Source organism: Apium graveolens, chromosome 7 (assembly GCF_009905375.1).
Source record: "Apium graveolens cultivar Ventura chromosome 7, ASM990537v1, whole genome shotgun sequence".
NCBI lineage: Eukaryota > Viridiplantae > Streptophyta > Magnoliopsida > Apiales > Apiaceae > Apium > Apium graveolens.
Genome location: NC_133653.1, coordinates 179,956,889 through 179,971,975, shown reverse-complemented (window position 1 = coordinate 179,971,975; position 15,087 = coordinate 179,956,889). Strand labels below are relative to the sequence as shown.

Here is a 15,087-nt window from a genome sequence, read left to right as displayed (position 1 = left end):
GTAGTTTCTTATAAATAACTATAAAAATATTGGTTTTTAACGAAATTCAAACTTGAGAGGCTCGTAGTACATTTTTTTAATAATTGGATTTAACGGATTCGATAATTGGACCCTGAATGCATACATATGAGTTTGAGGGATGACAAAGCATCACGTGTTATTTAAGAACGAACTTGTGATCCATTTCCGGATATGTAGAATTGCTCTCCAATTATACACATCACAATTATCATAATTGAGTAGTATATTGGTTTAATTTATTTCTATACTAAGAATTTTAACAATTTTTTGCTAAATAATAGTTTTAACTTTTTAATCGTTTTATCATAAATTATTTCGAGTGGCAGACTCCACACAAAATCGGTTAAAATTAGAATCAGTAGGATTTAATATTGTGTAAAGTCAAACTTGAACAGAACCCGTCGAGGAGAGATTACTGATACTCATAGATAATCGGGAGAATACACGTGAAATCTAATTCGTTCACAGGCAGTTCCGAACCCAAATTCTACTCCTCCGTTTGCATCATGGTAATAATTCACAAATCACACTGTTTGAAATAGTTATCTAAAAATACTTATATTTTTCAAATATTATATTTTTGGGTTTTTTAAAAACTATTCCAGTTTTACGATGATAACATAATTTACACTAAATGAAACTTCTTATACAACATCGTATATTTACATCGCAAATAATTTTTCAATTTTATGATAAATTCCCAATTTTTATACTAAATAATAAATTCATAATGAAAAATTCAAGAACCAACTTATGCCGTATAATGTGTAATTGTATTTTAAATTCTGAAAAACATAACTTTCACTAGTTTGATGAAATAGTTTTTAGTTTGATGCACTTTCGTAATTTATTTTCAAATATTTCAACTTTGTTATCTTCTAGTCTACATTAAAATTATAAAAAGTATTTTCAATTCATTTTTGGAAGAATAAAATAAGTTATATCGGACATATACAGTATCTGAGTTACAGGCGTAATGGATATAATAGAAACTATATATTAAAAATAATTGTTATTTAGAAAGAAACAAATCTTATAGGTGAGCAATGCATTGACTTGCACTTGTAGTAGAAAATTAATTTAACATGGAGGAATATTGACCGCGTCTCAAACTTTATAGCAATAGAAACACCTCAGCATGTATGTGGGTCCATAGGTTAAATTGCATAACAACTTCCATCACGTCGACATTTAGCTACCAAAAACGGTTACAATTATATAATGGTAAATGAAAGTTAGTATTTATCTACTATTACATAATTGTAGCTAAATTACTAGTAGGTGAATGTAAGATTTCCTGTAGTGTACTAGCAAATTGCATGTTAAATGCGTCTTCTAGGTTGGCAAATGTCTTGATACTCCTGTGTGGAAGATTCACGAACCATTATAAGGATGGTCCTGACAATGTAGAACCAAATCCCTTGCACATATGGCCTCACTAGTGCCGTCATATGGCCTCATTTGCGGCGCCGTAAAATGTTTCGGTATCTCTACCAAAGCGATGTTGTCATGAAAAGCTGAATCAGCATAGCTCATAGGAGTCTCCTTGTCTAATGGCTTCGGAATACCAATGATTCTTTCAATTAAGTCCATCACTTCATGTAATAATTTTTGAATTCCTCTGCAATTGGTTTCGAGACTTTGTACTTCTATCACCTGATCTCCTTCTATCATTATCCCCTTCTCGATGCTTAGGATCATCATAACGTTGCTCATCACGTTCTCTATGTTATCACCATTATTTGGTACGTTCTCTATATCCTCTATCTCAATCACATCCTCAGTACCCTTCGTTGGGCCTTCATGTTGATCCTGTTCCTCAACAATATCAATGTCCAAACGTCTAACCACAATTGGGATCGTCTTCTTTATTGCTGTCTTAGTTCAGGATTTGGCGGTGGTTAACTTTTTCTTCAACGTCTGATATTCAGAGCGTATCTTCTCCATCTCATTGATAAGCAGCATTTTATACCACTTAGAACATCTTATAATGGCTTGAATTGGTGTCTTGAAATCAAGTATTTTGTGTATTTGATGCGTTTTTCTAGTGTTTGTACATTTCATGATATTACTTGCATTTGTGGAGAGGTTTCATCAAGAATAAGCCTTGGTATGTGTTTGGCATTCCAAGTGGGAAGATAGGAGCAGAATGCAGCAAAGAACGGGAGTAAAAATAGAGCATTTTCCAGAAGGGGTCTGAGCGCCCGCTCAGCTCTGCTGAGCAACCGCTCAGGAAGCTGAGCGCCCGCTCAGGAATGCTGAGCGGCCGCTCAGGGACGGAAATTTAAAATAATTATTTTAGACTCCTGATTCTGTTAAGCTTCCAACTTCTGAGATAGCTAGGTTTTGTGGGACTCCTGTATAAGTAGTTTTCAGAGACGTTTCACAGGGTGTTGAATTGTAGTATTAATCGAGGAGCGAGAAGATAAGGAAGAAGACCGTTTTAGCACATCACAATGAAGAGGAAGCATATTTTCTTGTGATTCTTTATTTCGTTGTAACGTTGGATGCTAGTTTTCTTTACTTTAAACCTATTTACTCTTGTGACGTACTTTGGTTTAATATAAGTAGTTTTAGTTATTATTCTCGTGTGTTATTATCATGTTTTCGTATGAACCTATGGTGACGTTGAGTTTAATCATGGGCTAATTGTAATCATGGGGTCGTAACGGATTTACTATAGAATTCTTTAGTTAGTTGTTTAATACCTTAGTGTGTGATGATTATATGATATCTAGTATTGGTTATGCTTATTCGTCTTATGTGCATCGCGAACATATAAGATAGGGTGTTAGTCTCTTGTGAAGCGACGGTGGATCTTGAGGTTTAGAACATGCCATGCTTGCATAGGTTCATGTATGTGTATGCATGATTAGTGGGTAACTCTAACTGTTTTACTTGCCCTGTGTAATCATAAGGAACAACTTGTGATTAAATAGTTATGTTGTCAAATTCTGTAGACATATAGGGTCTCAACATAATTGATGCCTATTCAACTTATATCTTAATTGTGGATGTTTGGTAGAATGGTATTAGTACAATGAAAGTTGGCTTTTATCAGTTTCGTGTTGTTCGATTAATATCATCACTGTTGCATGCTAAGGGTAATAACGATAACTATTGAAGGAAGTAGTAATAAAGTTGTGATCTCATGAGGAGTGCTCTTACTCAGTTTGCGCAGCAACCTACAGAATCCATGTGCGAAGCTTGGGAGCGCTATAAGGAGATGTTGAGAAAGTGTCCACATCATGATATGCTTGATTGGATGGTGATCACTGGTTTCTATAATGGTTTGAGGGCCCAATCTCGTCCCATGGTCGATGCTGCAGCTGAAGGCGCCTTGTGTGCCAAAAGCTATACTGAGGCTTATAATCTTATTGAGACTATGGCTGTAAATGAGCATCAAAACCCAACTCAAAGGATGATGCTTGGGAAGGTAGCATGTATTCTGGAAGTTGATGCAGCTACAGCTATTGCAGCCCAGCTCCAAGTGTTGTCTATGAAGGTCGATTCTTTAGCCACCTATGGATTCAATGAGATAGCTATGGTCTGTGAGATTTATGCAGGTTCTCATGCTACAGATCGGTGTTCTCTTCTTAATGAATATGTGCAGTATGTGAACAATTATCAGCGACCGCAGCAGCCTGTGCCAGCTACTTATCATCCTAACAACAGAAATCATCCAAATTTCAGCTGGAGTAATAATCAGAATGCTATTCAGCAACCATATCAGCAAGGCATAAGTAAACAGTTTAATCCATCTGGATTCCAACAACCAAAACATTATGCTCAAAGGTAATCATATCCTCAACAAGGAGGTGCAGCCCCACCTTCTAGCGCTGATTTGGAGGAACTCAAGCTGTTGTGCAAAAGTTAGGCTGTTTCTATCAAGACCTTGGAAAATCAAATCGGTCAAATAGCCAATGCAGTGCTCAATCATCAAACTTTTTCAACAATATCTCTGAACAAAAGCTTTAACTCTATCATCAAACTTTTTCAACAGTATCTCTTATAATCTGATATTCTAGTTTTTCCCATATTGAGATTTATTTGACAGTTGATAGATAGCAGCCCTTAAGTTTATGATGTAAATTCTTTCAATCATCAATTCCTCGAGTGTCATATAACAAGCTTTAGAACCATCAGGATTTATGGTTATGTGTATGTGTAAGAACATTTTCAATAATAGCTCCTCCTTTCGTCATGTTGATTTCTTGCCTTTTGAAATTTATGTACATAGGAATATATGATCCAAATTAATATTGACCATAGTCCAATATCTTTTTTCTGATATTATGAAGAATCATGTTTAACCATAACCTTGAAGTTTTATCTTCAACTCTTAGCAAATAGTGAATGTATTTCAGTTCCTTTGTTGACATAATCATCAATTTATCAAGTGAAAGAAGATCTTATTTCATTTTGTAATAAGAGTAAGATCTTACATTTATTTCATTTTGCAATAAGAGTAAGATCTTCTGTTTAGGTTCTAAACCATCATGTTTGTCAAGTATAATCTTCACAACTTTAAGTCTATCCAGATTATTAACAATTACTTCCCGACCAGGACTATCAACAAGAGTTTATATTGGTTCTTAATTTTTGGAAATACTTGAGCTTTTCTTTCTGCTCTTTCATGTAACATCTTCTTATCTGTACTCCTCCATCTATTCATTTTAGGTCTTTTACGCATTTTAGGTCTTCTCTGCTAAAAACCATTTCTTCTTCTTTGAAGTCTTCAGCATTAAAGGTTTCATAATAAGCAGAAAGACTCTGTAAATCCACTCAAAATAGAATTTCTTTTTCTTTATTTAACAGAGTCAGGAGTTACTATCACTCTATCAGTGTCAGGAAAATAATCAAAACTTGTATCTTTGTTGTCAGGAATTGAACTTGGAGTAACAAGAGCAGTTTCTAAATTAGATCCATGTGATCTACCCTTAGAGACTTGAGTTGACTGTGTAATTTAATTTTGAATTCCAGTTCCAGTTTGAACTATCACATAATAAAAGGTGTTCTTTGCTTGCTTATCACCGTCATCAGAATTGGTATTCTCCTCAAAACTGATTCAGGTTGACACTTTATCTTTGGTACTATCTCCTTTTTTTTTGGAATCTAGACTTTGTAGAAGAGAGAGAATAACATCCAACTTAGAATTTGTTGTAGTCTGACTTGCTTCCAGAGCTGCCAACTTCTCAGAAATTTGATTCTGCTTAGCTTCCATGTTGAACATTCTTGATCAAGCCATTATATTTTTTCTTGAGTGTAAAGACAGAAGAATGCAATCTTTTAACTAAAATTGTTGTGGCCTTGATAGATGCTTTCATATTAGAATTAGAAACCAAATGAACAGAATGATCAACTAAAGTCTGAGCAGATTTCCACTACAAGAAAAAGAAGTAAAAGCGACCACATAAAAGCGACCGACTATAAATTCCACCGAAATTGGTGGCTTTTAAGGTCAACTTTACCTGTCCTTAAAACATAATTAAAAGCGATCGCTCTCGTTGGAATTTAATGAGCGGTCGCTTTTGTTCGGTGGAATTTGAAAGCGGTGGCTTTTAGCCGGTGGCTTTTATCAACAAAAGCAACCGCCAATATTTAGCGGTAGATTTTATATTTTGAAGAATAGGCGGAAAAATTGCCGCCAGAACAAAGTCTAATTCTAGAAAACAAAAGCGACCGATCGGTCACTTTTAAATTATTTATCAAAAAAATATTAAATAAGGCCATAACGGTCATTTTAACAAAAACGACCGTTGTTGGTTGAATTTATAAAAATGACCGATTTTCGTGGCTTTTATAAAAACAACCGCCTGCGGTGGAATTTATTCTTTCAGAATTTACAGCCCCTGCCTTATCCTTTTTTCTTCGTTTCTGTCCATACTTTCCTCTTCTTTCTATTTTCCTTCCTATTTTCTACCATTTTCCTTTCTCATCAAGGTCAACTATCCATTAACTTCAAGTCAAGTAAGTACCATTCTTAAATTATTTATGTTGTGATTATCATGATTATTGCTTATTGATTTCTCACATACATTAAATATTTATTCAAATAATTTAAATGAAATATAGTTGTTAATATTTTAAATGTAGTGTTCAAAATAATTAAACAAAAAAATAATTATTGTACATTGCTTGTCACTAAATATCTTGTACACATAGTGAATTTATTTAAGTATGTTTTGTTAATTAATATTAAGTTATTTATTATACTATCTATGTACTTTGTAGATGACGTCGGATTGTAGTTGGATGAATCGTCGATTTGATGCAAGTAAAAATATAACGGAAGAGTACAAAATTGGTGTTGATGGTTTCATTAAATTTGCCATTGCAAATACGGATGATTCAAAGGGGAGAATAAGATGTCCATGCAACGAATGTGGAAATTTTTATATAAAAAATCCCGATGATATGATATTACATTTATATCGACATGGCATCATGCCCGCATATACAATATGGTATTTTCATGAGAAGAGTGCTAGATCAAGGGTTGACATTGGGACGAGTTCCATGAATGTTGATAATACGCATGATGATTTTTATGATGCACGTGAAATGCTTGGAGATTTTGCCGAGGCAAATGATAATTTTGAGAATATGCATGAAGAACCGAATGCAACAACAAAAACTTTTTACAAGATGCTTGACAGTGCTACTGAACCTCTTTATCCAAATTGTACAAGTTTCACAACATTATCATTTGTGAGTAAGCTACTTAATTTCAAACATAGACATGGTTGTAGTAATAAGGGATTCGATGAGCTACTTGAACTTATTGGATCGGTGTTGCCTGAAGATCACAAGTTGCCCATGAGATACTATGATGTGAAGAAGTTAGTAAGTGGGTTGAGTATGGGATACAAAAAAATTGATGCTTGTGTAAATGATTGCATGTTATTTTACAAAGAAAATAGTGAGAAAACATATTGTGATATATGTGATGAAGGTCGATACAAGGCGCAGAAGGATTCTATGAAAAAGTTGATTCCGAAGAAGATTTTGAGATATTTCCCTCTTACATTGAGACTACAACGATTATTCATGTCCGAGAAGACTGCCAAATGTATGACATGGCATCATGATAGAGCTGTAGTTGAGGGTCAATTAAGTCATCCAGTTGATAGAGATGAATGGAAACAATTCAATCACAGATTTCCTCGATTTGCAAAAGAAACACGAAATGTCTGAATAGGCCTTGCTAGTGATGGATTTGATCCTTTTCAAGATGCACATGCAAGGGACTATACGGTGTGGCCTGTGATTATTGTTGTTTACAATCTTCCACCATCCATGTGTATAAAAGCTCCATACATGTTTATGCCTCTTCTCATTCCTAGGCCGAATGATCCGACAAAAGACTTTCATGTTTATCTTCGACCACTAATTGATGAATTGAAGTTGTTGTGGTGTACCGGGGTCGAAACATATGATAGGGTGTCACGTTCAAATTTCATAATGAAAGTAGCATTGATGTGGATAATTAATGACTTTCCAGCACTTGGTATGATTAGTGGATGGTCGACTAAGGGAAAACTGGCATGTCCGGTATGTACGGGGCTGGTTAAGGCAAAATAGCTCAAGCATGGTGGTAAACCTACATTCTATGGTACAGCTCATTATTTTTTGGAAGAAGATGATCCATTAAGAAGAAGCACAAAGTTTGGACGATGTGAGAGACATTCAGTCACAACTCAACATTCAGGATCAAGGGCAAAGATACTTTGTGAGCAAATACAGTTTCCTCTTCCGGGAAAAACTACTAGGCAAAAGTCGAGGGATTATGGCGTGACACATAATTGGACACACTATTCTGCATTTTTTGAGCTACCGTATTATGAGACACTGAGCCTTCGTCATAATATTGATGTCATGCATACTGAAAAAAATGTATTTGATAACATATTCTACATAATGCTTGGTGATAAGAAAAAAAACCAAAGACAACTCAAGCGCAAGAAATGATTGTAAGGAGTTAGGTGTACACCGTGAGTTGTGGATTCGAGATGATGGCCCAACACCAGATGCACCATATGTGCTTGGGAGAGAGCAAATCAATAAGCTATTCCATTGGATTAAAAGTTTGAATCTTCCGGATGGGTATGTATCGAATATATCTAGGTGTGTAAATATGGAAAAAAGATGTATTCGCGGGATGAAATCACACGATTGTCATATTTTCATGCAAAAGCTATTGCCTATTGTTTGTCGTGACTTGCTCTCAAAAAATGTAGCTGATGTTCTTATTGAGTTGTCTAACTTCTTTCAAGATTTATGCTCATCAAATTTGAAATACACAGATTTGGAGAAGATGGAAAAAGATATAGTGAAGATAATGTCTAAGCTCGAAACCTTCTATATTCCAGGTTTTTTTAATCCCATGGAGCATCTACCTTTACATTTAGCTACCGAGTGTAAGCTGGGAGGCCCATCTAATTACCGGTGGATGTATTTTATTGAAAGATACTTGCACGGCTTGAAATTGAAAGTTAAAAATAAAGCACGGGCAGAAGGTTCAATGGCAGAGCGCTATATTCAGGAGGAAGCTGTACACTTTTGTGAATTGTATTTTGAATCCAAAGCTGAAACAGTGCATAATTGACTTCGTCGAAACGAGGTGCCTACAAGGTTTCTTGATCCGAGTGTTTTGGAGGTTTATAGGTATCCTACACAACCTATATTACGTAATGGGCGTAGACTTTTAAGTAGAGCTGAACATAGACTGGTAACATACTATGTCCTTATCAATTCACCGGAGGTTGCACAATACTTACGGTATTATATACTTCACTATCTTTATTAATTTAAATTTGACAAATTTAATTTTAGTGAATTATAACTTAATAAAATTTTAAATTGTAGTGAGTTTCAAAGGTTGGTACGTAGGCATCATCCGGACTTCAATGATGCACAACGAGAAGGAAAACAAAAAGAACTATTCGCGGGTTGGTTTGAAAGAAGGGTACGTTTATAAATATATAAATGTGTAGGTGTGTGTATTGTTGTAACAATATCTTATTACTCTTACACATCCTTATATTTTATTTCTAAAATAATTTAGGTAAAAGATGACATGGAGCTTAAAAACAAATTCAAGGACCTAATAAAAGGACCATCATGTGAAGTGGAATCTTATAAGGGTTGCAAGTGTAATGGTTATAAATTTGATTGTGAACATTCTAATGAACATACTTCTTCAAATTCCGGTGTACTTGTCATTGGTAAGAGATTAAAGAAGTTCCTAAAATAGAAATTATATTAATTTGTAACATTTATATATAATTTTGCCATGTTTGATTAATAGGAAGTTCTTACAAAGAAAGTTTTGGAAATTATTATGGACGACTCCAAGAAGTACTTGACCTCTACTACCACAATGGTCATCATGTTATCTTATTCAAATGTCATTGGTTTGATCACACAACACACGTCAAAGTGGATAGAAACCGGATTACTACGGTTGATATCAAATCAAAGTTGAATGCCGAAGATGTGTTCGTGTTAGCTAGTTAAGCTCATCAAGTGTATTATGCACCAAGTATAACAAATGCAAAGTCGTCATGGTATACGGTTCTCACCACAAAGAGTCAACAAATTAATGAAGTTATTCCATTAATCGAAGATGACATATTTGATGATGATATTTTTTAAAATATTGTTTCAAATGCTTCATCATCACAAGTTGAAAGAGTGGTTATTCGTGATCCTTCAAATTTTTTTATTGATTTGAGAAGTTTTGAAGATGACTACTCCATATATGAAAATATTGAACAACAAAATGACCAAGATATGAGTGTTGATGAAGAAAATGATAGTGATGACGATGATGATTAATTTTTATGATTAATTTTATTGTATTAAATTTGAAATTGAATGAATTTATGTAAAACATTTTATTTGAATTATATTCATTTAATTAGATATTTTTTTCTTAATTTTATGTGGTTTACATAACGTTGTTTCAAAGTTAATGTTTGAGACAGGGGAAGAGAAGCAGTAGCTACTGGAAGAGGGAAACGAGATTAAATTAAAGCGACTTATTTTGGTGGAAATTATATTTTTAAAAATGACCATAAGCGGTCGATTTTATAATCTACACATAATGTATATACGGGCTCCCATTTCTTTTTACTATTATCTTTTTCTTTTATTACATCTCTTTCGTCTCTTTCTCTCAGCTAAGCAGCAATGGTAGGTCAAAACTATCCGACAAAAATCAATGGTCACACCTCTCTATACTCTCACATATCAACTCGGCTTGCATCTCAACAGGTTAAATCTCTTTTATTAAATCTCAATTAGCCTATTGATTTTTTAAGATTTGAGGATAGGGTTTTGGGATTTCGGGATTAGGGTTTTTGAGATTTGGGGATAGGTTTTTTTTTTCTCTTTGATTCTCTCTGCTTTGCTTTCCTTTGTTGTTTTTCTTAACTTTTATTGAACTTTGGTTATAAAACTCATGTACAATCATGACCGCCCGGCTTGCTTTATGTGTTTTTTCACCGGAATTAACTTGTCGGAACAGAAATTACTTGAAAAAAATCATTTATAAACAGTGGGTTTTTTTATTCTTTATTTGTTTTTTTACATGAATTACATATTTTCTTGGCATTAAACAGTGGTTTTATGCCTTAAACCTTTGATCTTTCTTGGTAGGATTTAATTCTTTATGTGCTTTTGTGTATGTATTACTTTTTTATATTAATTTGTATTGAACAGTGTATTTATGGTATAAAGCTTCTACCTTTCATTGTAATTTTTTTTTTCAGGATTTGGGTTCGGTTTGTAGTAATATTTACTCTTATGTAAGGACTAATTTGTGGGCAAACTTGATGTTTCTGGCTGCCTGGGCATAAATTAACTTATTAATTAATTGTTACATCAAAATTAAAATAAGTTAATTAATCTTGATGTGAGATGGATTGAGGTTCTTATTAATTAATTTCTTATATGTAGGTTTTGTCTTTATATCTGAAAAACTCATTAAATGTGCCTTTCAATAAATCAATTAGCTATGCTGTTTTTATGCATAACTTTTACATTTAGTTACTACAAAATTGGTGAAATGTTTAACTTTCTTAATGTACTGGCTGAATTTTTTCGTTTGCTTTTAAGAATGTAGAATGTTTAACTCTTGCTTGTGATCCAGTCTATTTAATTATCAAAACATCAATATTCTTTCCTAGCTTGGTGATGTTTGTATTGATATAGACTGATTCACTCTTAAGCGCAAATCACCCAGCCTGGTTTAACTTATTCTAATTTTTTATATTTATATTCCAGTTTATCTACAAGATTCGGTTTGTGGTCCGTGCACTTTCTTTCTGCTGCTTGCTCAACCACGCTCAAGCGCGAGAAAATACTGAAACAAGAGTAAGTATTGTGAGATATATTAACCTATTTTATTTGGCATTAAACTTGTAGATAGACTTCAGTGGCTTGCAGATAGAGGCCTTTCAGTTGTCTTTATAATTGGCACAGAAGTGTTGATCCTTTCAATTCTTATTGTTGTAACAGATCGGGAGTCAAATTTGGTTGTTGATTGTTTTTATGGTTCTCATGACATTGGGTGGCGCAAGTACTAGCAGTGGGGGAACATGTACTAGTAGTGGCGGAAGGGGAAGGGGAAGAGGAAGGGGAAGAGGACGAGGAGGGGCGAGGGGCAGAAGTGATGTAGGGGACAGGGGAAGGGCAGAAGCGGTGATACCATGCATATTGAAAATGGTGGCAGAGTTGATGAGGATGAGGATATAGCAGTTATTGTTGAAAGTCTTCAGCGGAAAGCTTCACAGGGCGATTTTCACAAGAGACCAGTAAATGGAGTTAAACTTGGGACTGTTCACTTTGTTGACGGATGGTAATGTAACTTAATATTTATTTTGCTAAAATTTTTATAGTCTTGTTATTTGTTTTTTTTGGTCAGAACTTGAATTTTTGTGTTATTTTAACTATTACAGTATCAACGAGGCTCATTATAAAAAGACTCTACTGGCCATTGTTCGATCTCTTTTGGAAAAGATACCATCAATACAAGTGGCAAAACAAGAGAAGTTTTTCTGGATAGTTGTGCTTTACAGGGAATTTAAGTACTTACGAGTTGGTAAATTAAGAGTTTGAATTTAGGCTAAGAATTGTGTTTATTTTGTTTGGCAGGTTTATTACAACTACGAGTGTACAGATGAAGAAGGAGATAGATATACTAAAGCTCATATTCAAAATAACTGCAAGCAACTTCTGAGTAAGGAGAAGAATCGCGCGGATGAGAGAGTGAAATTAGCCATAAGACTAGGTTACACTCATGCAACCAGACTTATGGTGAAGCCACATTATTTTAACGAGGGTGCTTGGGAAAGCATCACTAAGCATTGGGAGACCGAAAAATTTAAGAAGGTTTCAGAGATAGGGAGAAATAATCGTGCTAAGTTGGACTTCAATCACAAAAGTGGGGTTTTCCCTTCTGTGTGAGAAGATGGGTACACTCTAATCCCTTTTGTTATGCATTTATACATGTGCAATTTTTTACAAGCTATTTTGTACATTTTGATGCACTGTCTTGTACATGCTCTGTCTCTGCTTGTCAAACTCGTGATCTTGAGGTTAGTAAACAATAAGTTTGGTGGGAAAAGGCCAAGAAAATGGATAATAAAAGCTCCATCTGTATTCAACATTTTAATTATAGTCAAAAAGTGGATGAGTGGATGTCATGTAACTATAGATTTCAATGATGTCAAGGAGGAATGAGTTTTAAACCAGTGTGCCTTATTTATTTTGGACTTTTTTTGTTTGTGTTCTTTTAATTTTTCATACAAGTTGGTACATTGGCTTTAGCTTGAATTTGTTGCGGAAACAAAATTTACAGTGTCTTCCTTGGTTTGAGCTCTAAAATGCAGGCCTTAAAATTTGAATCTATTTCGACCTTGAATTAGTAATAAAATTTAGAATACCTGCTTAAAATTTAGTAATAAAATAATAATAATAATTTTTTATCTAATTTACTATATATAGTTAGAAAAACGAAACAGCATTAGTGAAAATATATTTGTCGGGAGTGAATACCTTTTGGTTCTTCAAAAGAACTCGTTAAACAAGATGGATCTCACTATCCACTTCTGTCAAATCTTTACTATGAGGACACAGATCAATCGCAACATTAGTATCATTCCCTTGATCAGCAACGGAATGAGGTCTGTTTAAAGTAAAAGAAAACTTCTCCAAACTGAGCTGAGGTGTAGGTTGATATAAATCAACTTGCTTAACAGATGACTTGTTATCGTAATTTACATACTCTGGAACAACTTTAATCCCATTCATTATTGGCACGCGAGTCACCTGGCTTCGCACATTGCTCCTTTTAGAATGATTAGATGGTCCTGTTTGCTTATTCCTTATCCACTTTTCTGCATCATTCCATTTAGAAGACGTAGGCCTAGATAATGACCGTCCAAATGAATTGTGAATGGTTTTTTCGCCTTTAGGGAATTCAAAGTTAGATGAACTAGCATTACTATTATAATCATGATCATTATCTAATGTCCTCATTGGGTGAACCGAGCTCGAATTAGCACTATCAGCCTTCTGCAATTTGGCCTGAGTGGATAGTAATAATCTATTTTATGGCATAGCATTATGGTACTGCAAAATTAATTAATGCCATATATTTTGAATTTAATAATTAGTGGACCATATTTTTATAAGCAAGCACCTAAATACAACTAAAAAAGTTAAAATTTAGATATTTTTTACAACTTATTTAGTATCAGTAAAAAAGAAAATATTATATACAGAGAAACTCAAATCATGAACAAATAAAATATATTTAATATCACAGTAATATATTTTCGGTAATAATAATTTTTTATGTTTGCTATTATATTCAAAAAAAATAAAAATTCCGTAAGTTGAATAACTAAAAATATCTTTATAAAATAAGAGCATAATATTGTTTGTATTTTCTTATCCAAATTATGATTAGTTCTAGTGGCAATATGAATTTACTGAATTAAACTTTCACTAGTTGATTCTAAATATATATTTTTTCTAAAATACCTTTTCAATTTAAAAGTTTTTGCAAAATTAACTTTTGGTGAATTATATTTATAAAAATATTTTTATGATGCTTTGTTTTATGATTTTAATCCTCTTTAGATTATTATGGATTATAAATTCATAATATTTTTATGATGCTTTATTTTGTGATTTTAATTATTTGATTAAGGTTGGTATTTAATCCTGGTTCCAATATAGGCGTATATGAATGTTTTTTATAATCATATTAATGCAGTCCAATATAGTCAAATAAGTAGGGAGTTTGGAATTGGTTTTATTTCGTATCAGTCCTTGCAGTAATATTTGTGGTAGAATCAGTATTTTCCGAGTTAAATAAGTAAAGTTAAAATTGAAATTTTACTTTTGTTACTATATGGTTAAAATTTCAGTGACTTATAAGTTACAGTTTAGCGTTCAGGAGAGTTTATATCATACTCTGTTTATTCAATACTATGAACCATTTAAATACCAAAAATGGCAACGACTTAAATTGCAGTAAATCGACTATTTTTTTAGTTAGCAACTGATTAAAAGTCAGGACATATAAAAAATTTATACTAAATTATGAAAGTCAGTCAATACTTAGGCATAAATTAGTTTCCGTTAGGGAGTTAGAAAAATAGCACTACATATTAGTTTGAGATTAAATTGTCAACTTTGCTTTTTATTACACCTTTTATAATTTTCACTTGTTTTCTATTTATTGTAGGAATTGGATGCTAATTTGGAGACACCTATGACTGATCTGGAATTTTTTAAATATGTCTACAACATCGATGAGCCAACAATTAAAAAAATAATGGTTTGTTGCAAACTTTATTCAGTCAATTGAATTTTTGCACTAATATATATTTATTATGGTTTCTTTTCTTTGTGTTTGGACTGTTTGTAATAAATTGTATTATGTAGGAATCTTTAGTCAATCAGCCCATGAGGAACCTCTATCACCGGCTAGCCAAAGGAAGCGAGACTTGGAACTACCTATAAAGGCAAGAACGCCAAAGAAAAACAGAG

At 33.4% G+C, this 15,087-nt stretch overlaps 1 protein-coding gene, 2 long non-coding RNA genes and 1 other non-coding gene across 4 annotated transcripts; 3 read left to right on the top strand and 1 right to left on the bottom strand.

The window, feature by feature from the left end:
* Positions 1-3,166: 3,166 nt before the first annotated feature.
* Positions 3,167-3,276, bottom strand: LOC141675905 (small nucleolar RNA R71). Its single transcript, XR_012556532.1, has one exon. It is a non-coding gene; the product is annotated as a small nucleolar RNA R71 (small nucleolar RNA).
* Positions 3,277-6,255: 2,979 nt separating this feature from the next.
* LOC141674221 (uncharacterized) lies at positions 6,256-7,992 on the top strand. The gene is made up of 3 exons (XM_074480943.1): positions 6,256-7,129; positions 7,223-7,531; positions 7,643-7,992. The coding sequence occupies exons 1-3, from the start codon at positions 6,256-6,258 to the stop codon at positions 7,990-7,992; spliced, it is 1,533 nt and encodes a 510-aa protein (XP_074337044.1).
* Positions 7,993-10,178: 2,186 nt separating this feature from the next.
* LOC141671458 (uncharacterized) lies at positions 10,179-11,629 on the top strand. The gene is made up of 3 exons (XR_012555141.1): positions 10,179-10,299; positions 11,311-11,400; positions 11,545-11,629. It is a non-coding gene; the product is annotated as an uncharacterized LOC141671458 (long non-coding RNA).
* A 389-nt stretch (positions 11,630-12,018) lies between these two features.
* Positions 12,019-15,087, top strand: LOC141671159 (uncharacterized). The gene is made up of 3 exons (XR_012554981.1): positions 12,019-12,500; positions 14,783-14,875; positions 14,983-15,087. It is a non-coding gene; the product is annotated as an uncharacterized LOC141671159 (long non-coding RNA).

Excerpts from the sequence above, each read along its gene's own strand:
- LOC141674221 (XM_074480943.1), top strand. The coding sequence starts at position 6,256 with ATGACGTCGGATTGTAGTTGGATGAATCGTCGATTTGATGCAAGTAAA. Across the intron at positions 7,130-7,222 it reads TGATAGAGCTGTAGTTGAGG|GCCTTGCTAGTGATGGATTT; the intron begins GTCAATTAAGTC and ends ATGTCTGAATAG. Across the intron at positions 7,532-7,642 it reads TAATGACTTTCCAGCACTTG|CTCATTATTTTTTGGAAGAA; the intron begins GTATGATTAGTG and ends TCTATGGTACAG.